The sequence below is a fragment of the Mesocricetus auratus genome, unplaced genomic scaffold (assembly GCF_017639785.1).
Source record: "Mesocricetus auratus isolate SY011 unplaced genomic scaffold, BCM_Maur_2.0 Super-Scaffold_100676, whole genome shotgun sequence".
NCBI lineage: Eukaryota > Metazoa > Chordata > Mammalia > Rodentia > Cricetidae > Mesocricetus > Mesocricetus auratus.
Window position 1 is genome coordinate 26,538,372 of NW_024429266.1, and position 27,092 is coordinate 26,565,463.

Sequence of the window (27,092 nt, forward strand, 5' to 3'; positions counted from 1 at the left end):
AAATCTTTGTGGTGCTGGGGATTGAACCTAGGGCACGGTGCATGCCACACTAGTTCTACCTTCCTCTACATCTCCAATCCTCTTAGCCCTTTCATCTAGACATGCCTCTAACCAAGGGGCAAAGACAGGTTTTCCAGGTGCTACTCACCTAATCCCTCCCTGGGATTCAGGAACAAAGAGCGGTAATGCACCTCAAATGTGGTCACATTTTGCTTTAGGGCTAGTTGAAGATCTTTGCTATTCCGGAAGCAATCGAAAACATTTGATTCCACTAGCATGGCCAGGGCCTTGATCATGGTTTTCATGTTCCAGCAGGGGAGAATCTCAAACAACAATTCTGTGGTGAAGGTTAGGCCAATGATGGCGGCACATCTCACCAGCATCTGGTGGGAAAGGCTCATGCTGTCCAGCTGGACCAGAGAGACTTCTGTGGGTAGGAAGCCACACAATGGGACACTAGTTATTTACCATTACCAGACCCATTCTAGAGGTACACGACTGTTTAGAGTTACAATTCCTGTATGTAGAAACCTAAGCCAAGTCAAAAGAAGTTCATTGCTTAGTACCGATTTGTAGATAGCCCTCATGCTGGGAATACACAAGATGCAGTTTCTACGGTCTATGTATATGACATGAGTAAGACAGATTTTAGGGTATTCTGGTTTAGTGTCAATGGGTGACAAAGATGTGTGAGGTGGAGGTACAAGAGGCCATAGCAGTCAGGTCTCCCTTTCCTGTGCTTTTGTGCTTTGAAGACTTCTCCAGCTGCCTTTCTGTCTTCACTGGCTCTTCTTTTCTGTGGACCTGCTCGGTTAAGCCTAAGGCTCTCCTCCCTAACTGCTGAAGGGATTCATTTATACTCATGACACACATTATCATCTCTATTGCATTAGCAATGGTCAAAGAGCCCAGAGCACCAGTCCCAACTCTTCATCTCAGCCTGAGTTTCATTGTTCATGTGTTCCTGGCCTTCTGATTTTATTTTTGGGGTGTGTGTTCTGAGGCCTAAACCCAGGGCCCCCAAGAATTCTCAACAACTTGCTCTGCCACCGAGCTACATCCCTAGCCCCTTCTTAGACATTTTTAAAAAAGATTTTTTTTACTTATGTGTGTGATCCTGTATCAGAACATGTTCACTGTGTGCCCTGGAGGCCAGAAGACAGTGTCAGACCCCCAGGAACTAGTTACAGGGGCTGTAAGCCAACCATGTAGGTGCTAGAAATGGAACCCAGGTCCTTTGCAGGAGCAACAAGCACTCTCAACCAAGGAATCATCTTTCTAGCGCCCTTCTTGGATATTTTATATTCATTGGAGACAAAATTTGAAGTTCTCAGTGTGTCCACAGAGCACAAGCAGGTGGAAGTTGAAAGTATGTTAAGACATCTTCACACTTCAGGAGACTCGGTAACTGAAACAAACACTTGCTGCAGACACAGACTCCAAGTGTTCCCAGGCCATCCTTCCAAAGACTTAAAATTACTTCTGGACAGCATAGTTTGGAGGCTATAAAACAGATTCAAACTCATTATCCTTGAGTGTAATCTTGAACACAAGCCTGCTCTGTAATTTTTTTCTCATCAACTTCAACGTCAGAAAATGTTTCAGTGTTAGATTTTTCTTCCTCAGGATTGGTTTCAGCTTAATTGACAAAGTATTACACTCCATTCTTTGTGTATGTGTATATGTGTACATACATCTTTGTGTGCACATGTGCTTACACATGCTTGTTTATATGTGTGCACTGAGAAGTCCGAAGTCCACATTGAGAGTCACCCTCAATCACACTCCACCTTATTTATTTGCTTACTTACTTTTTTTGTTTGATTTTTTTTTGTTTTTTTGTTTTTTCAGACAGGGTTTTTCTGTGTAGCTTTGGAGCCTGTCATGGAACTCGCTATGTAGACCAGCCCAGCTTCAAACTCACAGAGATGCACCTGCCTCTGCCTCCTGAGTACTGGGATTAAAGGCGTGCTCTGCCAACGTCCTGCTTGTTTGATTTTTTTTTTGCTTTAATATATTTTTTTATTTTTAAATTTAAATTAGAAACAAGGTTGCTTCACATGTCAATTCCAGGTCCCTCTCCGTTTCCCTCCCCTCCTCCCGTGCCCTCCCACCAAACCCCCACAATATCCCCTCATTTCCCCTGGGAGGGTGAAGCCCTCCATGGGGGTGTCTATAGTCTGTCATTTCATCCAGGGCAGGGCCTAGACCCTCCCCCAAGAGTTCAGGGTGAGAGTGCATCTCACATTGTTGGATGGGAGTCCAAAGTCCATTTGTATACCTGGGATAAATACTGATCTACTGCCCAAGGCTTAATAGATTACCTAGGCCTCCTCACTGACACCCGCTTGTTTGATTTTTAAGACAGAGTTTCTCTGTGCAACTTTAGCTGTCCTGGAACTCACTCTGTTGGCCAGGTTGGCCTCAAACTTGGAGATCTGACTGCCCCTGCCTCCCAAGTGCTGGAATTAAAGGAATGCACCACTACCACTCAGCTCATCTTATTTAATTTTAGAAATATGCTTTTTATTTATGTGAATGTGTTTGCCCTCAGAATCTAGAAAAGGGCTACAGGCAGTTGTGAGCCACCTAGTGTTTGTACCAGGAACTGAACTTGGGTCCTCTGGATGTGCAGCAATCAAGCAATCACTCTTAATCTCTGAATTATCTCTTCAGTCCTTTTTTTTTTTTTTTTGAGACAGGGTCTCTCTATGTAGTCCTGGCTGTCCTGGAGTTCACTATGTACACCAAGTTGGCCTCAGATTCACAGAGATGCCCTGGCCTCTATCTCCTAAGTACTGGCATTAAAAGTATGTACCACCACACCCAGTCATCTTATTTTTTGAGATGTGGTCTGTGGTAGTTTGAATGAGAATGGCTCCAATAGGCTCAAATGTTGGTCTCCTGTTGGTAGAACTGCTTGGGAAGGGTTAGGAGGTGTGGCCTTGTTGGAGGAGGTGTGTCACTGGGGGTGGGCTTTGAGGTTTCAAAAGTCCATGCCATTCTCAGTTAGCTCTCTCTGTCTCCTACTTACGGACAAGGATGTGAGCTCTTAGCTGCTGCTCCAGCACATGCCTGCCTGCCTACTGCCACACTCGCCACCATGACGGTCATGGGTTCTAACCCTCTACAAATAAGAGCCCATGATTAATTTTTTTCTCTTATGAATTGCTTTGGCCCCCGGTATTTTGTCATGGTAATAGAAAAGTAACTTAGGCAGGGCGTTGGTGGCACATGCCTTTAATCCCAGCACTTGGTAGGCAGAGGCAGGTGGATCTCTGTGAGTTCCAGGTCAGCCTGGTCTACAGAGAGAGTTCCAGGACAGCCTCCAAAACAATACAGAGAAAGCCTGTCTGGAAAAACAAACAAACAAACAAACAAACAACCCCCCCCCAAAACCAAAACTATCTGATAAAATAAAAGGGCATATTACTAAAAAAAAAAAAGTAACTTAGGTGTTTGTTGTTGTGTATGTGTGTGTTTTTTTCCCACAGAGCCCGATACTTGCCAGTTCAGCTAATCTGGTAGACCCTAAGTCTCAGTGAGCCTCCTATCTTTATCCCCTCAGTGCTGGGACTACAACTATGTGCCACCATGCCTGGTGAGTGCTAGGGAATGATCTCAGGTCCTTCCTCTTGCCTGCACAACAAACACCTTACCGACAGAACTGCCTCCCAGCTCTTTACACTCCCCTCTTTTATGCATTTGAATAAGTATTTCTTCAATCCAGAATATGTACAGAGGGAAGGAAACACCTAACTCAAGGGAGAAAAAGCAAGCCCACTGTATTGCCTGCCTACTTGCAAAAACAAGTACTTAAACAACTTGGTTATCATCTTTCTAGACGAGGCAAAAGCAAACCTACTGAAAAGAAGAATGTGAGTTCAACTTTCTTTACCTTTTAGTGATGCTGGAGGTGACAAGTTCTTTAGCCTGACACCACTTGCAAGGTAACAGACTTCGTTACGTCCCTCAGACATGGAAGTATAAACATCAATGTCTTCTGTTGGCCTAACAGAATTCTCTATGGGGGAGAAAAAAAGGGAAGGATAGATGAGAATCATTATGCTATCTTTCTATCTGCTTTCACCGACAGCCTCCAAAACAATACAGAGAAACCCTCTTGTAAAAACCAAAAAAAAAAAAAAAAAAAGTCCGCTTTCCCTGAAAACTTTGAGAAGGAACTCAGGTAAGAAAGACTAAACAGAGATGTGTTGATTCACCAAATGTTCTAGAACATTTTTAATAAAACTGACCTATGAAAATCTAAATTAATTCAAATTATTTTGTTTCTCACCCTCCAAAACAAGAATTGATATCACTGGTATCTCCATAATACTTTTAACTTTACAAAAATGGGGTTCACAGCCACCCTAGACTCCATCTTATCACACATAGTAATATGGAGCTATGTGTGCTCATTCATATTCCCGTGGTCTTTTAAGGGCATGGCTATAACCAGAGGGAGATTTAAAATGGTGAGGGTTACCAGGTGGTGGTGAGACATGAGACTTGAGAATAAAGATGCCTACTAAGTTGGTCTGTCTCTACTCCAAAATGTTTATCCCTTAAGTCATTCATACAACTAGGTGAGACACAAATATCAAAATGAATAAAGCCAAGTTCTTCATCTCCTGAAGAGATAAGTCATGTACCATCATGTACCATAAGACTGCCAGGTAGCGCCGGGCATTAGTGGTGCACGCCTTTAATCCCAGCACTTGGGAGGCAGAGGCAGGCAGATCACTGTGAGTTCGAGACCAGTCTGGTCTACCGAGCGAGTTCCAGGACAGCCTCCAAAGCCACAGGGAAACCCTGTCTCGAAAAACAACAACAACAACAAAAAGACTGCCAGGTAGCAAGTGGCTCATCAGTGAGCACATGCAGTAAGTACTAGACAGTTCATATCAATACATTTATTAAAGATTTTAATACAGCATAGCTGTGAGGGTGATCAGTGGGAATCAGGCATGCTTCCAGGCCTCCTGGTGCATAAAACTATGTGGACAGATATTCAAGTAATGAATCAAAACACCAGGAAGAGTGAGCAAGAGCTAACAAAGAGTAACATGTTGTTGGAATAAAGTCAAATGAAGGGTTCAAAAAGACCCTGACTGGGGCCCTTACATTTTCTCATGTTCTTTCCTGTCTATCAGATGTGTAACACACACACACACACACACACACACACACACACACACACTGTTTGGTTAGTTGGTTTTTCAAGACAGGGTTTCTCTGTGTAACCACCCTGGCTGTCCTGGAACTTGCTCTGTAGACCAGGCTGACCTTGAACTCACAGAGATCCATCTGCCTCTGCCTCTCAAGTGCTGGGATTAAAGGCATGTGCCACCACCCAACCACATTCTTTGGCCCAGTCCAGGAAGTCTAGGTTAGTTGGTTTTTTTAGCACTTAGGGCCTTAGATGTAGTGCTTTTTTACTCTCTGAGAAGCCCTCTTCCACAGGAAGCAGCTGTGGGCTAGCCCCAATCTTTGCCCTCTTTTCTGAAAAAAGACTTAGGGACAGACAGAATACTAGTAAGAAGAAGTCACTTACGGAACAGGTTATTCCAGGTCAAGTTTGTCTTTTCCTCAGACTCTGCTTGCTGAAAAAGGAGAACTCTGTGGTGGTCAAGGTTTTTAAGCAATTCTTCACAGTAAAGTGGAATCCCACAGCTCCCCTCTATCAGGTACCTGTAGGGAAAACAAGGCAATGTGTTCACATGAAAAGCCAACTGTCAGTAAAGAACAGACTCTTTCCTCCTCCGTGTACTTGTTTTCAAGTTTGGGGATCGTTTTTCTCCTTTTTGTTTCCAGTGCTAGGGACTATGCATTTGAGGTGTGGGCTCTGCTACATTCGCCTCTGACTTTACAGTTTCCAAAACTGAAGCAATATAACCAGGCACATCCTCTGTCTTGCTTCTCCTCTTCATGCCATGGGTGGTAATTCTGGTTAGCTTTGATTAATTCTTTCAAAATTTCTTTAAAACATATAAACAGGTTCTAGGAACATGGCTCAGTGGTTAATGACTCTTGCTGTGCAGGCCTGACAGCCTGAGTCCCCAGAATCAGTGTAGGAGAGAACCAACTCTCAAGGGCTATCCTCTTGTCAACACAAGCATAAACACATAGAGACACACACTAATTTTGTTATTATTCTCTCTCTGTGTGTGTGTGTGTGTGTGTGTGTGTGTGTGTGTGTGTAAACAGGAGCCTGTTAATACTTTGTCATGGAAGGGAAAAGAGCTAGTGGGACCCCCCCTTTTCCCTGAGGTTTTATATGTTGTTAATGATTAATGGCAGAGGGAGAACCATTTTCTTCACTGGTCACTGTAAGAGACACTTTCTTATGTAGTCATTGGTAAAGTGCCCACTCTCCTGTAAACAACCCCTCACCCATGCTACTATAAGCAGCCTTAATCACACACACACACATACACACACACACACACACACACACACACACACACACACACACACCAGGAATGTAGATAGGTTATCTGGTGAAGAGAAAAATCTAATAACAGGACAAGAGAAGTTAACAGGATTGGGTGACCTTAATGTACATAATATACATCTATGAAAATGTCATAATGAAACTCATGTGTAATTAATAGATGCTAATAAAAGCCACACTCAGATTCCACCACACATACCTCTATGATTTAAATAATATTTTAAGTTTTATGTGTATGTGTGTTTTGCCTGCATGTGTGTCCATGTAGCACATGTATGTCTGTCTGATACTCTCAGTGGCAATTGGATCCCTGGAACTGGAAGTACAAATGGTTGTGAGCTCACCATATGGATGCTAAGAATCAAACCCTGTCATCTGGAAGAGCAGCTAGCACTCCTAACTGCTGAGCCATCTCTCCAGCTCTTGTCTTATTTTGTTAGGTGAAAGGCACCATGCATACTAGGTTATACCGCAGCTTTTTTCATTCCACAATGGATCCTCGTCAACCCTCCATGTCAGCAGACGTTTCTCATTCCCTTTTGTTATTACCCACCATCCACTGGATGGATTCGCCCTACTTTACCAAGTTTAATCACTAATGGATGAATATGTGACTTGCTCCTAGTGTTTTATAGTAAAAGCCTCAAGGAAAACTTTGAACATCATTTTAAAAATTTGTATTATATATTTGAAATAGATCCCTAGAAAATTTAGGATTGATTAATTGAATGATGTTGGACTGGGAATTAGATCAGTAATAGGAGTGATTGCCTTGTATGTTTAAGGTCCTTAGTTCTATGAGGGGGGAGAGAGAAAGAATAGAGAGTATGACTGTATACACTTATAATCACAGACAGAGAGAACACACTTGTAATTTCAGCACTTGGGAGGATGAGGAAAGTGGATCCCAAGTTCAAAGTCAGGCTGAACTACATAAGATGATCTTGTCTCAAAAAAAATTCCTAAATGTAGGCTAAAGAGATAGCTCAACAGGTAAAATTATGCTGCATGAGGACCTGAGTTCAAATACCTGAATCCATGTAAAGAGCGTCAAGTGATCACACATGCAGACAGGAGGATTGGCATTAGTTTTTAGCTTAGCTCTGGATTCTGTGAGAAACCCTGTCTCAATATAACAGGTGGAGAATGACAGAACAGGACACCTGACATTGCCCTCTGGCCCACACATACACACATGGGTGCACATACCTGCATACAAATGTGCATATACACCACACACATTCACACATACGCAAACATACCCCCATATGCACATGCACACATGCCCATACACAGAGAGAAAATAAACAAAAACAAATACAAAAGGTAGACTTAATGATTATAGTTACATACACATTCATCTACTATACATATATGAGAATCACAAGCACCCCCCCATATGTGTATAAGAAATACATTCCTTGGATTGTACTAAGTGAGTTCTTGTCCCATGCATCTTTCTTCCTTGGGTAGGGTAACCTAAATAGAAAACCCTGGTGTTAAGTGTCTGTAATCCCAGTACTTAAGAAGCCAAGACAGGAGGATTTCTATGAAGTTAAGGTTACCCAGGTGGCACAGTAAACACCAGCCCAGCCAGGACTGCATAGCAAGATTGTATTTCCAACAAATTGAAACAATTCGAAATGAAAAACCAAACAAAACAGAACAGAATGACACCAGAGTGGCCAGCTAAAGGGCTACTACAGTCTAGTTGTTAAGGGGACTGCTGTCAAGATCCTAGAAGAATCACTGACAATATCAGAACACACTCCTAAGAATGAGTTTCCAGTCTCTGCCTCAGCCTGAGAACCCCACCAGCAGTCCCACTATCGCCAATCAGGTAAGACCTTGCTGAGCTGCAGGTGCAGTTTGTACAGTTTACCAGCTTCTCTTTCCTGCTAATTCCCAAACACGCACGATCATGCTCCCGGTCACTGCTCACCAAAGAAGGCAGGTCCACACCCAGTGCAATGAAAGGGAAGCAGATCAACTAAGCAATGCTTGAGGAGGTATAACGGGGATCCACACCAAGGAGGTGATCAACACACATCCTACTAAACATATGTATGGTCCCTTCAAAAGGCAGGGCAGCACAGGCACTGAAATCATCACTTCAAAATACATCCCAACCCAGGGAGGGGTGATGGCTGAGCTGATAAAGTGCTTGTCACATAAGCCTGAGGACCTGCATTTGGACCCTCAACACTCACATAAAAGCAGGGTGCTGTTGAATAATCCTCTTGGACACTGTAAAGATTTGTCACTCGAAATGGTTTAATAAAATGCTGACTGATCAATAGCCAGACAGGAAGTGTAAGCAGGGTGACCAAACTAAGCATGATGGGAAAGAGAAGGGCGGAGTCAGGAGACACCAGCCAGATGCAGGGGGAGCATGAGATGAATGTGCCATGCTAACAAAGGTACCGTCATGTGGCAGAGTGCAAATAAGGAATATGGGTTAGCTTAAAATATAAGAGTTAGCTAGTTAACAAGCCTGAGCTATCAGCCAAGCATTTACAATTAATTATAAATCTGTGTTGGTTATTTAAGACTGGTGACTGAGATAGGGAAAGAAACATCTGATTATAGTTGTGTGCATTTGTAATTCCAGCTCTGGAGAGCCAGAGCCAAGTGGATCTCTGAGACTCACTGGACAAGCTAACTGAATCAATGAACTCCAGGTTTGGTGAGAGACTGTAGCTCAAAAATCAGACAGAGAATAATTGAGGAAGATACCCAGCATTGGCCTCTGGCCTCTAGATGTATCCACATGAACATATTTATAACACACACACACACACACACACACACATACACACACACACACACACATACACATACACACACACACAAGACACAGCCTGAGGGATTTTTCTAATAAAGTTCAGATCTGGGGAATCAATGCAGGGATCAGGAGCTTGGGATAGAAATTACTTACGAGTCCAGCTCTGTGGGGATGCTGCTTACACTAAGGTCGACACAGACCTTGTCACGGATTTCCTGAGGTTGCATGGTACCCAGTGTGATATAGGTGGTGTTCCGGTTCTTCATTATGGCACTGGCAGCCGCACAGGGAATGTCGGAGAAGGGAGTCAGGGACATGATGATGAAAATGGGCATACACCGGATCAGCTTTTCTATGAAGGCCCAGGAGGTTCCATCCACAAACTGGGCCTCATCAATGATGAAAATAATCCTTTCTTCTTTCACTGTCTGGGAAAGGGAAAGACACAGAAGCATGCTAGAAGATTCTGGGATCTTGTGTGTGGGTATGTGGAGAACGAGTATTTATTGAGTTTTATGGTTTGCACTGTATAGACCAGGCTGCCCTCCAAACCACAGAGATGGATCCACTTGACCATGTCTCCAGAGTGCTAGAATTAAAAGTGTGTGCCACCATTACCAGCAAGCGGTGACTTTACAAAGAGGACGTAAGGAGAGGAGGAAAGGAAGGAAGGGAGGTGGGAAACAGGAAACACTAAAGCCAGTGTGGCGCACACCAGTGATCCCAGCACTTGTGAGATGGAGACAGGAGGATTAGGAGTTCAAGGCTACCTTTCACTATGTCATGAACTCAGAGTCAGCCTGAGTTACAAGAGACACTTTTTTCAAAATAAAACCCTAGAGACAGTTCAGTGGTAAAGTGTATTTCTAGTGTGCCTAAAGCCCTGGTTTGAATTCTTAGTAAGGTAAAAGACAAAAGGAAGAAAATGTAAATTTGAAGGATAAGTAGGGTTGTGGGGGTGTCTGCAAACTCAAAGAAAAAAACCAAAACAGAAAACAATGCTCATTACATAAAAATAACAAATGTGTCAGCCAAAAGCCATTTTAATCTACTGACAAATGATAAATGATCCTGGGGAGATGATATTTTTTTCCTGCCACATACACATAAGCACCATAGGCTACGCAGAGTGTACACAGTCCTAATGGAGTCAGATCTGCCCCTGACAATGAGGTGGCTTGTGCTATTTTGGTTTAAACTGTGGTATAAGTTACACTTTAAATAGACCATGTATCCTTTCTCTTGTACAGGCTACAACTAGTCTGAATTATTCACCTATTCATTAAACATTTAGTGTATATCTTAGTGTTGTGCACAGTTCCAGGTGTTAGAGACATGCAATAGACCATGGATATACAGTCTCTCTCAAGTCCTAGGATCTGTGTGTGCCACTGTGCTAGATACATGTGTGTGCATGTGTGCATTTATTTTTTCCTAATATTTATTTTTAAGTGTATGTATGTATATATATGAATTCTTTTCTTTCTTTCTTTCTTTTTTTTTTTTTTTTTTTGGTTTTTCGAGACAAGGTTTCTCTGTGGCTTTGGAATCTGTCCTGGAACCAGCTCTTGTATACCAGGCTGGCCTCAAACTCACAGAGATTCACCTGTCTCTCGAGTGCTGGGATTAAAGGCGAGTGCCACCACCATCCTGTGAATCAGTGCAGGTGTCCACAGAGGCCAGAAATGGTTGCCACTCTTTGTGGAGATCTTGTGGAGCTAGAGTTGACATGGGTGCTGGGAACTGAACTCAGGTCCACTTAAGTACCGAGTCATTTCTCCAGCTCCTCTCTATCCTAATTCTGAACAGACTCAGCTCAGGTTTGGAAGGATGGGGAGAAGGAAGCACTGTAGGGCATGGCAATCACACGCTTCCAACGCTCTTTGCCAGTAGAGTCTGAGTCCCTTGGGGCAGCTGGCTTTGTGGCCATTTGCCTAGTTTCCTCCCCCAGTGGCTTGACCCTTGGGTGCTCTTACTTGCTCCAAGATCTTCATAAATAGAGCTTCCAGTTCCATTTGTTTTCTTAACGGGCTCATCCTGGACATCTCCCGGGAAACAGGGAACTGTATAGACATTGAGAGTGTTGAACAGAGGGGAACAGCAACAGGAGCGACGAGCCACATGATTGACTCGGAGCAAATCACCCAACTGTTCTGAAGCTTAGATTGCTCAAATGCTACATCCCCCAGTGCCCTCCATGGCTTGAATACTCTGTGCCACTGAATAGTTTTGGGAAAGAAAGGGACACACTCTCTCTTTACATTTGATATCATTTTCATCAACAGGGTGACTTTGAGCCCGAGATCAAACAGGATAGGACAGTACAGCTATGAAGGAACGGTGACAAACATATGAATCAGTAAGTGGTCATTTGGATTTTCCCGAGTATGGCATTTTTAGATAACTCCATTTCTCACAAGAACATGCTACAAAGGGGTGTGGGTGTGTCTCAGTGGCAGAACAAATGTGTGTAAGGCCCTATGTCTATAACTAACTAAATAAATAAATGTAAGGCTTTTTTTTTTTTGGTTTTCCAAAACAAGGTTTCTCTATATGACAATCCTGGCTGCCCTGGTACTTGCTCTGTAGACCAAGCTGGCATAGAACTCACAGAGACCCACCTGCCTTTGCCTCCCGAGTGTTGGGATTAAAAGTGTGCACCACCACTCTCTGGCAATAAATGTAAATTTAAAAAATGTGGGTCAGGTAATTATCTAGACTTCAAAAACCTTATGTTAAGTGTTTGAGTATTATAGGGAATTACACATTATCATTTTGGTTTATCTGAATGTCTTTAGGACTTGAAACAAATCTTGACTAAGTGATTAAAAACATTTTCTTTTAGATTTATTTTATGTGTATGAATGTTTTGCTTGCATGTAAGTATATGCACTGTGTGCATGCCTGTTGCCCACAGAGGTCAGAAGAAGGTGTTAGATCTCCTGGGCTGGGAGTACAAATGGTTATGAGCCACTATGTGGCTTCTGGAAACTGAACCCAGGTCCTCTGCAAAATGATCAGTGCTCTGAACGGAGCCATTTCTCTAGCACCTTGACTAAGTGTTTTAAAGATTTATTTTTAACTGTGCATTTGTATTTATGTGAGTGTAAGTAGCCAGAGAGGCCAGAAGAGGGCATCAGATCCCCCTGGAGCTGCAATTACAGGCAGTGGTTGATTGGTTGTCAGCTGCCCAGTGTGGATGCTGAGAACCAAATTCAGGTCCCCTGCATCAGCAGCACATGCTTTTAATAGATCAATTGTCTCTCTAGCCCCAGATGACCAAGTTGTTTTTAAAAATGAATATAAATGCACTTCAAGGAGAACAGAGAGACATTTTCTCAACACTTCGAATTGCAGAAACAGCTAGAAAAGGATAAGAAAGGTGTGCTGACTAGTTTTATGTCAATTTGACACAATCTAGAGTCATCTGAAAGGAAGGGACCTCAGTTGAGACAATACCTCCATAAGATCAGACTGCAAGCAAGCCTGTAGGGCATTTTCTTAATTAGTGGTTGATGGGGAGGCTATTCCTGGGCCAGTGATCCTGGGTTCTACAAGAAAGCTGATAGGTATGGTGGCAAATACTTTTAATCCCAGTACTTGGAAGCCAGCCTAGTCTATAAATCGAGTTCCACAGAGAAACCGTGTCTGGATAAACAAACAAAACAACAACAAAAGCAGGTTGAGCAAGCCATAGGGAATGGGGAACAAGCCAGTAAGCAGCACCCTCCACAGCCTCTGCATCAGCTCCTGCTTCCAGGGTCCTGCTTTGCTTGAGTTCCTGTGCTGACTTCCTTTGATGATGGACTATGATCTGGAAGTGAAAGCCAAATGAACCCTTTTCTCCCCACCTTGCTTTTGGTCATGGTGTTCCATCACAGCAACGTTAACCTAACTAAGACAAAGGCTAAAGACACACGAAGTCAGATAGCATCAGGCAGGAGCTGCTGTGCTTGGCCCATAGCTAATTATTTGCAGGAGTCTAATGCAAGCTAGTTACCTGAACATGGAAGATGTCATTGAGAAGACAGTGGAATTTATCATCCAACAGCATCTTGACTTTATTTTGAAGACTGGTCTGTCGTTCTTTGTAATGTTTACAAGTATCTAGACCTAGTACATTAGCCATGAGTATCTGGATGGTATAAAAATTTTGGTGGAAGCTGATCTTAGTCAGTGCAATAGCAATAGCCCTGTTCATAAGACAATCGAGAATCAGGACAACATCTTAAATACAGTCCCTGAATATAGCAAAGGCTGGAGGAAGTTCTGATTTCTCATACTCAGCTGCAAGGGTAGAGCTGCTCTTTATTCTTGCTTCCGGTATCCCAACCCTTCCATCGTTCCATGATGTTAACCCAGATATCTTCTCCTGCCTAGTTCTGCCATCACTGCCCTGTGCCCATCCTGCTACAACAATATGCTACTTCCTGTGCCTGCTGTCAACGACCCTCTGAAAGCAACCCTTCAAGAAACCTCAGTGCTATAGTGAGGTACCAATTTTGGGGCCTTGGGATGTAGTTCAGCGGTAGAACATTTGCCTGGCATGTGTGAAGCCTGGAGTTTGCTTCCTAGTACTACCCAAAGCAACTTAAAACCTGAACAAAACAAAACAATGAAATGAGGGAAATCTTGCAGCATTTTCTTATTTAATGTTCTCCAGGGTTCCCAGGGCCTATTTTGTGTGATTTACAGTCTCTCCAAAGCCTCATTCTGTCATATCTCACTCCTTTCTGCCTAGCCTTCTACTCTCTACCACCACCAAGTGGATGGGAGTTCCCTACAAGCCAGGGCTGTGTCTCCTCTCCAGGACTTTCCTTCTGTTCATCCAGGGATTGCTATTACTATCATAGCCTATCATCTGCAAGGGCCTCTTGGGAGACTTTCCTAGTGTCCTGAATGCAGGCTACCTACCCCATCTTTGCGCTTCTGTAATACTCTACTGCATCCTTCTGCCACTGCCCTCACAGCATTCTCTTCCTTGTCATCTTCTCTAAACTCCTCAAGAGGACAGATCACATAGCACTCATACTAAGGGCACTGACATCCTTGGAACACATTCATGTGTTCCAGTCACCACAGCATGTGACCTTATGTGGGAACAGTGTAGTTGCAGAGACTCACTCAGGATAAGACTGTAATTTGAGCTGAGTGTGGTGGTACAAGCCAGGAATCTTAGCATTCAGTAGGTGGAACTAAGAGGATAGAGCGTTCAAGGCTAGCCTGGGCTACATGAACCCTTGTCTAAAAATATGTAAATATGTATACATAGAAAATACACAGAGAGATGCTGTGTGAAGGCAGAGATTTCTGGTTTTGTAGTACTTTGTTTCAGTAGCCTGGTAAATAATACAGCACTTATTAGTTCTTGGAACACAGTGAGAATGTATTAAGTAATGTAATGACTCAATGTTTCTTGCTGTAATTATGCCCTTTTGAAACTGCCTATTCTTAGGCATGACATTAAAGAGTGATAGAAGTTGGATAGAGATAAGATTAACAAGCACTTCCACTTTATACGCCCTTTAGGTTGTGAAGGGAAGGCATAAAAAACTGTTGTCATGATCTTGGTCACCATCACTGTACAATCCTGTTCCTCAAAGTAGTAGACAGCTTATCCCAAAGAGAAGCCTTAAGGTTTGTCTTGGGTGAAGACAAAATGTGAAGTACACAAGCTCTGCCCTCCAGATGGAAAGACTTGCGGCCCAGCATGCTTCAGCCCTATTAAAACTAAAGGACTTTAAGAGTGACCTCCTATGGGGTTGTCCCCTGTCAGGTTCCCCAGACAGACTACAACCATGGTTGTCACGTATCTGCTAGATGTTGCCACCTACCTAGACACTTACATTAAGTGGGAAGTTTTCAAGTCTCCAAGTTTGCCCTGACATCAAAGTGGGGTTTCCAGAAATCAGCCCCATTCCTCTTTCCCTTAGTTTGAAAGTCTTATTGCTAATTACCTAAATTCGGCTATAAGGGTCATGGTTCCCCAGCAACTGTAGTTACCTAGCTCACCTAAGGCAAGTGACAGACAGAAGACACCGAAATCAGGGAAATTCTTTTAAGGATGTCAATATTTTCCAAGGTCACAAGAAACATGATTTCAAGACACTTACCTATGGTTCTCATGCCTAGAGGCCAGGTACTCAATTTCCATAAGCAAATGGCTTTTCCCGATTCCTGGCAATCCTTCATACATTAGAACTCGGCTGCAGTTCATCACCAGAAAGTCCTTCATAGCAGACATGAAGTAGTCGATCTCCCTAACACGTCCTGTTGTTTATTTATTTTTTTAAAGGAGCAAACCCATTGACAGAAAATAGTTTAGAAATAGGTTTTAAAAGGCACACAGTGATACCCCTGCTAAGAATGTCTTTGAAATTCCCATGCAATTTGCCCATGGAACTTCTTTGTGGGTTTGTCTTTCTTTCTTTCTTTCTTTCTTTCTTTCTTTCTTTCTTTCTTTCTTTCTTTCTTTCTTTTTTTGTCTCATGTAGTTCAGGCTGACTGGCCTCAATGTTGCTTTGTGGCTGAGAAAGACCTTGAAGCCCTGATCTGCTGCTTCTGCCTCCCAAGGGCTGAGATTATAGGCATGTGCCACCATACCTGACTTAACTTGTTCATGGAATGTCTTAAGAATACTCTATGAATTCTTAAAATAAGAAATATTTTTTCTAAAGGTATAGTTAGTCAGGTTATTTTGGAAGTTTATTTGGTTACTACAAGCTGGGAAGGAAAGTTCTTTTGTGGTTGCATCCCACCCCTACCCCCACCAGGCCAGGGATGGAACCCAGATCTCTGAAATCCTAGTCAAGTGTTTTACCACTGAAATATATCTGTATTATCAAGAGATACACTGTAAGCTCACTACAATTCCATTTTCTTGTGCTGTACAAAAGTCGAGTTTCTTTTAGATTATACAACTAGGAATTGAACCAAGGCTCTCTAACCTTAAAATAGATCTTATTTTTCTGTTTTCTTTAGCAGACTGATTATACAACTAACACATGCTCACTGTAGAAAATATGGAAAATGTAGGAAGAAAAAAATATAAAAACTGTGCTGGGCGACAACCCTACCACTTTTTTTTTTCTTGGATGCTTTAAAATATATGCAGTAGGAGGCCCAGGCTGAAATCTGATACTCAGCCCATGGTCTCCAAAACCTGGGTGGACGCAAAGGAGCTGGAAGAATTGGACTTTGATTGCAACTTTCACAGCAACTTCTGTGAAAAGAATTGGGGGCTCACCCTGGGTCGTTTCTACTTTCTTTGCTGGACAGATAATTAAGGAGGCCCCACTGTGTTAGCCATGGGTAGAGTAGCCACATGTTCAGGTATTGTCTAATGTCTTTGCTAAAACAGGATCATAAATTCATGTACAAGTGTTCTAGAGAAAAGGAAGGTATATGTTTTGCCCGGCAGTGGAAGGTTCTGGGAATTGTTTAACAGAAATCACCCTGCAGTAGACTCTATTGCCTCCCTAGAGTGAAGCATGCCCTACATGAAAAGCATCTGAACTTCAGTGCCACGAGTACTTCTTGGGATGGAAAACAGGGCTTTAGGGGACGGTGAGTATGAGTACTCTTCCACCTCTCTAGCTTTGAGTGTGCGAGCCTGGGTTTACCAGGCATACCAGCTGCAAGCCTGACAATGGGGATTTTCTGATGGACCATGTACTGCCGAACAGCTAAGGAGCTATTGACTTCCTTCAGGCTTTCCAGACACTGAGATTTCAGCCTAACACTCCTCCAAAGGAAGGGACAGTCTCCTCTTAATGGCCCTGACACAGTTGCAGCTAGGATTTAACTTTGGATATGACTTTCTGAGATGTTAAATCTAACAGAAGGGATCAGCAAGGGCGCCTCCAAATAACTGTCTTCAGAATCTATGTCCAGGCTATGTTGAGTCTCTTTCACAAGTACATTACCGTCTCTTTTAGATCTACTTCCTCTCCAACTTGAATTAACTTTCATAGGGTCCCTATCACCAAGAGCCCCAACTACATTACTTCTACATAGATTGTAGGTGGCAGGGGACTGAACTTTGTGTATGCTAAGCACACACTCTCCTACCACACTACAATTTTCAGCCCTTATACACTTACACTTAAATATAAACGGTAAAACAGAATTTCTTGAAGGAAAGTAAAGAAATACTTTCAAAACATATGGATGAAGAAATATTTCTTAAATAGCACACACAGAAACACAGGTGTAAAATAAATTGAATTACATGAAGGAATTCTGCTCATTAAACATCAAGTAAGTGCTTGCCTTGGCAAAGCATACAATTGAAAATGGAATTATAGAGAGATATACAGAAAACATACAAATCTGTGAAGGGTTCCATATTTAAAGAGAAAGAAAAACCTAGTGTGGTGTCACAGGCTTGGAATACCATTACTTCAGGGGTGGAGACCAATGTAAGACAGCATCTCAAACCACCACCAAACACCAGATAAATAAGCATGCACATGCATGTGGTCTAATATATGTAAATGTGTACATCTGTATATATACATGTAGATATGAGTGACATTGTTGGAACAAAGAGTATGCCACGGGAAAAGTCAAAGGTTCATACAGGTATTTTCGTGTGTGTTCACTTCGTGCTTTTGTGCCCAAATGTCAGGCAAGAACTAGGTATAAAGATATGGAATTCAACTTCTCACTGTTCTCCATCAACTTCTCACTATTTCTCCCACTCTCCTCTTTTCCCTACCAGCTGACCTTACAAATATCAGCTCCTTTGTAGAGCTGAAGTCCCCTGGACAGTGACCAGGGGTGGCAGGAGATACTGCCCTCAACCTTTATCCCGGGCTTTCTTCCCCGGGACTTGCGAACCTTTCCCTGACCGTCCTGTGCTCTTCTCCTTCAGTCCCTCTCCAGATGTCTGCAGGCCTTTCCTGGTTAGTTGGTGCTTTGTTTTTTGTTTGTTTTGTTTTTTCAAAGGGAGGAAGGAGAATCAAAGATTCTGTCCCAGTGGAAGGGAAGGTGCTGTCTGAGGAGGGGGAGAAGCAGGGAAGAAAGTAAGGTAGTATGTTCCTATTATCCCAGATCTCTCCAAGACCTTTATCATCAAGGGGTGTTGGATTTTTTCAAAGGCTTTTTTCTGCATCTAGTGAGATGATCATGTGATTTTTGTTTTTCAGCTTGTTTATATGGTGTATTACATTGATGGATTTTTGTATGTTGAACCATCCCTGCATCCCCTAAACATAATAAAAGCTATATACAGCAAACCAACAGCCAACATCAAACTAAATGAACAGAAACTCAACGCAATTCCGCTAAAATCAGGAACAAGGCAAGGCTGTCCACTCTCTCCATACCTTTTCAATATTGTACTTGAAGTTCTAGCTAGAGCCATATGACAACAAAAGGAGATCAAGGGGATACAAAGATACAAAATGGAAAGGAAGAGGTCAAACTTTCACTATTTGCAGATGATATGATGGTTTACATAAATGACCCAAAGAACTCTACCAGGGAACTCTTTTTTTTTTTTTTTTTTTTTTTTTTTGGTTTTTACGAGACAGGGTTTCTCTGTATTGTTTTGGAGGCTATCGGTCCAGCCCGGCCTCGAACTCACAGAGATCCGCCTGCCTCTGCCTCCCGAGTGCTGGGATTAAAGGCGTGCACCACCACCGCCCGGCTTACCAGGGAACTCTTACAGCTGATTAACACCTTCAGCAAAGTGGCAGGCTACAAGACCACCTCAAGAAAATCAGTAGTCCTACTATATACAGATGATAAAAGGGCTGAGAAAGAAATCAGAGAAACATCACCCTTTACAATTGCCACAAACAACATAAAATACCTTGGGGTAATGCTAACTAAACAAGTGAAAGACCTGCATGGCAAGAACTTTGAGTCTTTAAAGAAAGAAATTAAAGAAATCTTCAGAAAATGGAAAGATCTCCCATGTTCTTGGATAGGTAGGATCAATGTAGTAAAAATGGCAATCCTGCCAAAAGCAATCTAGAGATTCAATGCAATCCCCATTAAAATACTAGCACAATTCTTCACAGACCTTGAAAGAACAATAATCAATTTTGTATGAAAAAAAAAAGACCAAGGATAGGCAAAACAACCTTACTCAACAAAGCAACATCTGGAGGCATCACCATCCCTGACCTCAAGCTCTATTATAGAGCTGTAGTCCTGAAAACAGTTTGGTATTGGCACAAAAATAGACAGGTAGAACAATGGAATCGAATTGATATTAATCCATACACGTATGAACATCTGATCTTCGACAAAGAAGCTAAAAATATACAATGGTAAAAAGAAAACATCTTCAACAAATGGTGCTGGCATAACTGGATGCTGGCATGTAGAAGAATACGGATAGATACATGTCTATCGCCATGCACAAAACTTAAGTCCAAATGGATCAAAGACTCAACATAAATCCAGCCACACTGAACCTTTTAGAAGAGAAAGTGGGTGGTACCTTTGAACGAATTGGTACAGGAGACAGCTTTCTGAACATAACACCAGTAGCACTGACACTGAGGTCAACAATAAATGGGACCTCCTGAAACTGAGAAGCTTCTGTAAGGCAAAGGACACAGTCAGCAAGACAAAAAGGCAGCCCACAGAATGGGAAAAAATATTCACTAATCCCACATCTGACAGAGGGTTGATCTCCAAAATTTACAAAGAACTCAAGAAGAAAGTCTCCAAAACACCAAAGGACCCTATTAAAAAGTGGGCTGCAGAACTAAATAGAGAGTTTTCAATAGAGGAGTCTAAAATGGCTGAGAGGCACTTGAGAAAGTGCTCAACATCCTTAGCCATCTGGGAAATGCAAATCAAAACAACTCTCAGATACCATCTCACCCCTGTCAGAATGGCTAAAATCAAAAACACCAATGACAATTTATGCTGGAGAGGTTGTGGTGAAAGGGAAACACTCCTCCACTGCTGGTGGGAGTGCCAACTTGTACAGCCACTTTGGAAATCAGTATGGAGATTCCTCAGGAAAATGGGAATAAACCTACCACAAGACCCAGCAACTCCACTCTTAGACATATATCCAAAAAGATTCACATTCATACCACAAGGTCATCTCTTCCAATATGTTCATAGCAGCATTATTTGTAATAGCCAGAACTTGGAAGCAACCTAGATGCCCCTCAGAAAAGTGGATAGAGAAAATGTGGTACATTTACATAATGGAATATCACTCAGCAAAAAAAAAAATGGAATCCTGAAATTTGCAGGCAAATGGATGGCACTAGAAGAAACCATCCTGAGTGAGGTAACCCAGTCACAAGAAGAGAAACATGGCATGTACTCTCTCATATATGGATTTTAGCCATAGATCTGGGGAGTGCCAGCCGACAATCCCATGGCCAGAGTGTCTGGGAAACAGAACCTTCATTCAGTGGCTGATGGAATCAGAGGCAGACTCTCACAGCTAAACACTGAACTGAACTCAAGGAATCCAGTGACAGAGAGGGAGGACTGATGAGCAAAGGGGTCAAGACTGGGTTGGTTTAACCCCCAGAAACAGCTGACCTGACAAGGGTTAGCTCTTGAATCCCAGACTGATGGCTGGGAATCCAGCATGGAACTGATCAAGACCCCCTGAATGTGGGTGTCAGTGAGGAGGCCTAGGTAATCTAGTGAGCCTTGGGTAGTAGATCAGTATTTATCCCAGGCATACAAATGGACTTTGGGCACCAATCCAACAATGAGAGATGCACTCTCACCCTGAACTCTTGGGGGATGGTCTAGGCCCTGCCCTGGATGAAATGACAGACTATGGACACCCCCATGGTGGGCCTCACCCCTCCATGGGGAAATGAGGGGATATTGGGGGGGTTGGTGGGAGGGCATGGGAGGAGAGGAGGGAAACGGAGAGGGACCTGGAATTGACTTGAGCACCCCAGGGGAAAAGGTCATGGTGAGAAAAGAAGGAAGCACAAGGGTCAGACAGCAAACAAAAGATAGACTCTCATGAGGGTCAAAGAAAAGGAGGGAGCAGGCACAGAGATGTTTCCTGGGGGTGGAGCGTGAGGACACAGTGCCTCCCCAGCCCGCTTCTACCCTGCTCCAGCTTAGCCTTTTCTTGGTCCTCTTTCCCACGACAGAAGCTGTGGCCAGGGCCTCATTGTGTCCCTGCATGTTTACACATTCAGTCCTCTAGTCCCTCCTTTCGCACGGACACTATTTCAATCATTTTAAAAGTATGGTTCCATGAGCATAAATTATGGACATGCAAGAGACAAGGTCTTTGTTATGTTGTCCAGGGTGGCCCTAAATTCCTGGGTTCAAGAGATCCTCCTACCTCAGCTTCCTGAATAAGTGGGGAGCCATTATATTGGATTTAAATTATTTGTTTTTTTTTTTAAAGATAAGCTCTTACTCTGTAGCTCCAGCTGACCTGGAATTCTTATATAAATCAGGCTGCCAGTAAATTCACAGAGATCTACTTGTCTCTGCCTCTTGAGTACTGAAATTAAAGATGCATGACACCATGCCCCGCTTTATGTACATTTTAAAATAAACATAAATAATCCAGAATGTTAGAAGCCCTGGGGCAGGGAGAGGTGAGGAGTGACAAAGCAGGAAGGCACATGTAAAGATTCCTAATGCTTATTTTCCTTTGTCTTTTGTATATATATATATATATATATATATATATATATATATATGCACATGTGCAGTATACAGATGTTCAGTTGTGGGTACACATCTGCTCATGGACATGGATGCCAGAGGTTGACAGCAGGTATCTTTTATTATCACTCTCTAGGTTAAGTCCAAGACAGGATCTCTCACTGAACCCAGGGTTCAGCCACTGGTTAGACTCCCCAGCCAGTGAGCACCAGGGATCCACCTGTCTCCACCCACCAGCTCTCCCGGGTCACAGAAGTGTCCAACGATGCCCAGCTTTTTATGTGGGTTCTGGGGATTTGAACTCAGGTCGTCATGGTTATATTGCAGATACTTTCATCACTGTGCCCTTTCCCTGACTTTGTTTTTCTATTTCTTGACCCAGGTGATGAGTATATCTTCATTTTGTCATAATTTATTAGCATGCATACTTCTCATTGGTGCCCTTTTTATATGTCTTGTTACTACAGTTCAACAAAGAAGTTCTAAGAAGAGGGAGCTCGTGCAATATGCCCAAGGCCCTGAATTAGTCTCTAGTTGCCCCCCCAAAAAAACAAAGTAAGTTTCAAATTAAGGCTCACTACCTACCCAGCAAAGGGTAACCCTCATATCTGTTGCAGATGAGATATGCCATACCAAACATGCTAAAGAAAAAAAGAGAGAGAGAGAAAAGATGTTAGATTCAAAACAGAAACACTGAAAGCAAAAGTGACTAGTTCTTTAGCCTTTTTGTCAGCCTCTAACAAGTCTCCATGGTTGCAAATAACCAAGAGGGGAGAAGAGAAAGACTACTTGTAACAGACATTATCGTAGTGCCTGGCACACTATTCAGCAAATGACTCTTGTGCCTGCATTGGCGGACAAGAGCCCTGGGGTGGGGGTGTTGGAGCTAAATAACACTGGATGTGCTGCAGGGTCTCACATCCTGGAGAGATTCTGTGACCTGCTCAATAATAGTCCGACTTTGCTGAGAACATGCTATGTGTATAACAGTTCTAAGTGCTTTACCAGTATCTTTAATTCTGACAAACAAAAAGCATTAATAAGTATGCATGACTCCTGAGTTGCGGCTGTAGCCCAGTGGGAGAACATTCACCTAGCACACATGGCACCTCAGGTTCAATTCCCAGTATTGCCAAAAAATAACCCACAAAAACCAACCAACCAACCAACCAAACAAACAAACAAACAAAAGAGCAGAGGGGGAAATACTACTCTAATGTCCGTTTTACAAATGAGTAAACTAAAGAGTAGAGTTTAACTTGCCCAGCATCCCATAGCTAGTGGTGACCGTGTCTAAACACAGCCCAGGGTGCATGTGCATTCTAGTGTGCATTTCACGCTGGGCCATTCCCTTCTCTTTTTTGCCATGCTACTTTGTCATATTCTCTGGTGGCACCTATCAAACTCTCCCATGCAATGTACAGCTAACTTTATAAAGCCAAAATTTCAGGGCAGGAACCAAGTCCTACTCACAGCTGTGTCTTTATGCTTTCTTTTTTCCTGCAGAGATTGTATAGAAAAATCATGGCGTGTGCAGGCTTTGGGGCTTGTGTGGTGGTTGGCTGTAAGTAGTGATCCACTTCCTTACCCCTATGTGAGCCCTTTGTGGTCTAGCTTGGCACTGCCTTCCTGCTCTGGCTTTACCTTGGGAGTGCTCTGACCAATCGGATGTCAATAAACATGAGAGAGAGAGAGGCTTGAGAGATGTTTGTGCATGAACTGCCTCTTGTTCTTCATATAATACTGTGACAACATACCTGGTGGAGGACGAGACCCATGGAACCAAATTGCTCTAGTTCTATAATCCCAGCTGCCCTAGCTGTCTCAGCTACTGTCATCTTGGGTCAGCCAAAAACCTGCTGAACCCCAGGCATGTGAATAAAGCAGTGTGAGATTGCCCCAACTGAGACATTGTCAATGGTGTTCCATATTTTCCTGGGGGGGGGGAACAACTTGTTAATTGAGTTGGGAATGCAACTCAGCCCTAGCATGAACAAGCCCCAGTAGTACAAAAAAAGTTTGCTGTTTGTACGACTGAAGTTTATGGTTGTCTGTGAAACTGGGTTACTGAAATAGTTTGAATCTTGGCTTCTTGGCTTTACTAGAGAGAGATGATCATTGATGAGTCATGTAGTAGCATTTACATTTACAAATTGGAGATAATTGCTTCTACAGCATACAGTAAAACATAAGAATAAACAGTGTTTTTGCGATAGAATGTATATTTAATAAGTGCTCACTAGAAATCATCATTATCCATTCACTTAGTCAATAACCATTGTATGATGACCCATATGTGCTAAAGCAGGGTGCTAAGCCCCAGAAATACAGCATGAACAGAAAGAAATTTCTGAGTCAACTGCAGCCTTGGTTGACTTAAATTCTAATTTGTTCCTTGAGTAACAGTTTCCATTGTCCCTGTTATTCATTCATGCACGACTCATTTATTCATCATAGCTTATGGCCTACCTTGTGCCAAACACTGGGGATATAAGAGTGAACAAAAGATTATCAGTATCCAGCCTCATTGGGCTCACAGTGCAGTGAGTAAAAAGGGTAGCAAGTCAGTAGTTGTGATGTAGGAACTGGGGGTGTAATTTGGAGGCAGAGCAAGTGCTTAGCATGTATGAGGCCCTGGGATCCATTTCTAGAAGCAATAAATGAAGAGTCTGTGGGATAGTGTGAAGTCAGTCTACTAGAAGTATGTGTTGTTGAGTTACGCAAAGGTAAAAAGATGAAAAGGACTCCCTTGTGGGGTTTGGGGTGAATCCCAGAGCCACCCTCACAGAGGGGAAAATTCCTGAGCTATAATTTAAATATGGACTGGGCAGAGTGGTGATGATAACAAGCCATCAGACACTCCCAACGAGGGTGTGCAGGGAGTTGAGAAAGCTCCCTTGTATGTTATTGCAAGGAATTTGACTGTTAGCATGAAGTGATTAGCAGCTATTGAACAATTTTAAGCACAAAGGGACACTCACACATCTAAGCAGGGATCTAGGAAAGACCCAAGAACAATATCTTATCTTCTTTTAACCCTCTTGATGTTGGACACACAGTTAGCATAATCAGTGGGTATGGAATGGTGACCAGGTGCATCTGGTGTGTATTGGAATCAGAGGACTCTTCTCTGTTTGCACAGCTGCTGAAGAATTGCCCTTAGACTCTCTGGCCTATGTGAAGGATGAGCTCTTCCATCTTGCTGTATTGGTATAATGAAGAAAGATGAGGACAGGCTAAAGTCTGCACCCAGGTCTGAGAAAGGTATAGATTTCAGCTTCGTGAAATGGTTTTGAATCTCAAATCGGGGACCAATCCTCGGCTATCAAATCTCCCCATTACTAGAAAACATAAAAACAATCAATGCCCACACTCACACTTTCTCATTAAGGCCCAAACACTGATACACTGGTCCCGAATCTGCAACACCTTTCATGACTTTCTTTGGGAGCTCCTTAAAAAAGTAGGCTGGTAGATTGCTGCCATCATAGGTGACAGAGTCGCAGGTCACGATGCCTGGGTAATACATCATCATCCTGGCAGCAATATTGACCTTTTGACCAATGACTATGACAGGAAGGGCAAGTCAAAGAGGAGAAAAAACAAAAGCTGTTAAACTCCACATAATCTGAGGACACTCCCCGAAAGGCTTTTTCCCTTTATTTCTTCTGTTGTCATGAATACCACATGAGTTTAACCTTCACTTGGCCAGTACCTATTTCAAACAGTCTTCAGCAGTTAACTCAGCTGGTTGGTAGCAAAGTTTCTGTCTCACCTGGGAAACCAAGAAGATGGTCTGCGTAGGGATAGAAAGTCCTTAAATATAAAGAGGTGTTTGTAAGGGGGATGGCCACAAGCCTGAGGGTGCTTGGGTAAGCTGTAGCTTGTCTTTTGTGATGAAGTAGGCAAGCTCTGTGTTGGTCTAAGGCAGTGCTTCTCAACCGTCCTAATGCTGTGACCATTAATACAGTTCCTCATGGTGTGATGACCCCCAACCATAACATTATTTCATTGCTACTTCACAACTGTAATTTTGCTACTGTTATGAATCATAATATAAATATCTGATATTTGATCCTGGGGGGGTCACAACCCACAGGTTGGAAAAAAACCACTGAACCCCTCAAAATGGTGTATTCTGCTGAATGAAACATCATTTGGTAATTTAGTGCGCGCGCGCGCGCGCGTGTGTGTGTGTATGTGTGTGTGTGTGTGTGTGTGTGTTGTTCATTTGTTTGTTTTAAAAGAGTCTCTCTATGTAATCTGGCTGGTCTGGAACTCACTATGTAGACCAGGTGACCTGGAACTCACAGATATTGGCCTGCCTCTGCCTCCCTAGTGCTGGGATTAAAGGCATATGCCACCACATCTAGCCATGATTTTGTTTTCTTTTGAGACTCTGGTGCTGGTGTTGAGCCCCTGACGGTCCATTTCTGCTACATAGGCCATAGTTCCAAAGGTCCCAACGCTTCCCAAGAACAGCACCACCTGCTGGAGACCAAGTGTTCAAGCACATAAGCCTATGGGGGACATTCCACCTCTGAACAATAATGACTCCTTCAAACTGTTTTCCAGCATGTTTTATAATGGGACCAAAAATATTCTTAATACATTATTCCTTGTTATAGCCTAACTTTCCTTTGAGTCATTTTTACTTCTCCATTTATCTCAAATGTCAGGAATGCCAAGCCCTGCGGGCAGTTGTCTCAGTATAGGGATCTAGTAGCGTAGTAACCATTTCCCAAGAGGCCAACAAACACACCACGGTTTGACTAGCTCTGGCTTCACATGTTTCTTTCCCCGTCCCCAGTTCTCCCTCTGTATACTCCTGGATCTATCATCAACACCTTGAGAACAGAGTAAGATGCCAGCTCCTCTGTTCCTTCCCTGTCTTGCTTCCTGACCCTTAACCTCTTTGATGATGAAATCATTCAGTGAGTAACCAGACCTAGCTTCTGGGGCCAGATCTGCTGGAACTGGAGTTATAGATGGTTGCGATCCACTATGTAGACACTCGGAGAAGAACCCAGTTCTTCTGGAAAAGCAACAAGTGCTCATAACTGCTGAGCCAACCCTCTAACCCTGACTGACTTTATACTTTTCTTAAAAAAAGATTTATTTATTTGTCTGTCTGTCTATCTGTCTGTCTGTAGTGTTCTGCCTGCATGTATTGCTGCATGCCAGAAGAGGACACCAGATCTCATTATAGATGGCTGTAAGTCA

The 27,092-nt window shown here is 42.9% G+C and overlaps 1 protein-coding gene across 1 annotated transcript in view; it reads right to left on the reverse strand.

The window, feature by feature from the left end:
- Adcy10 (adenylate cyclase 10) overlaps positions 1–27,092 on the reverse strand; it is a 76,252-nt gene that overhangs the window by 19,751 nt on the left and 29,409 nt on the right. The window contains exons 13-21 of the mRNA XM_040738628.1: positions 25,247–25,436; positions 22,455–22,510; positions 15,356–15,512; positions 13,243–13,435; positions 11,219–11,305; positions 9,396–9,670; positions 5,558–5,694; positions 3,899–4,024; positions 149–427 (exon numbers count right to left, since the gene is read on the reverse strand). Coding sequence (XP_040594562.1) covers positions 149–427; positions 3,899–4,024; positions 5,558–5,694; positions 9,396–9,670; positions 11,219–11,305; positions 13,243–13,435; positions 15,356–15,512; positions 22,455–22,510; positions 25,247–25,436 — 1,500 coding nt within the window. The remainder of the gene's footprint in view (positions 1–148; positions 428–3,898; positions 4,025–5,557; positions 5,695–9,395; positions 9,671–11,218; positions 11,306–13,242; positions 13,436–15,355; positions 15,513–22,454; positions 22,511–25,246; positions 25,437–27,092) is intronic.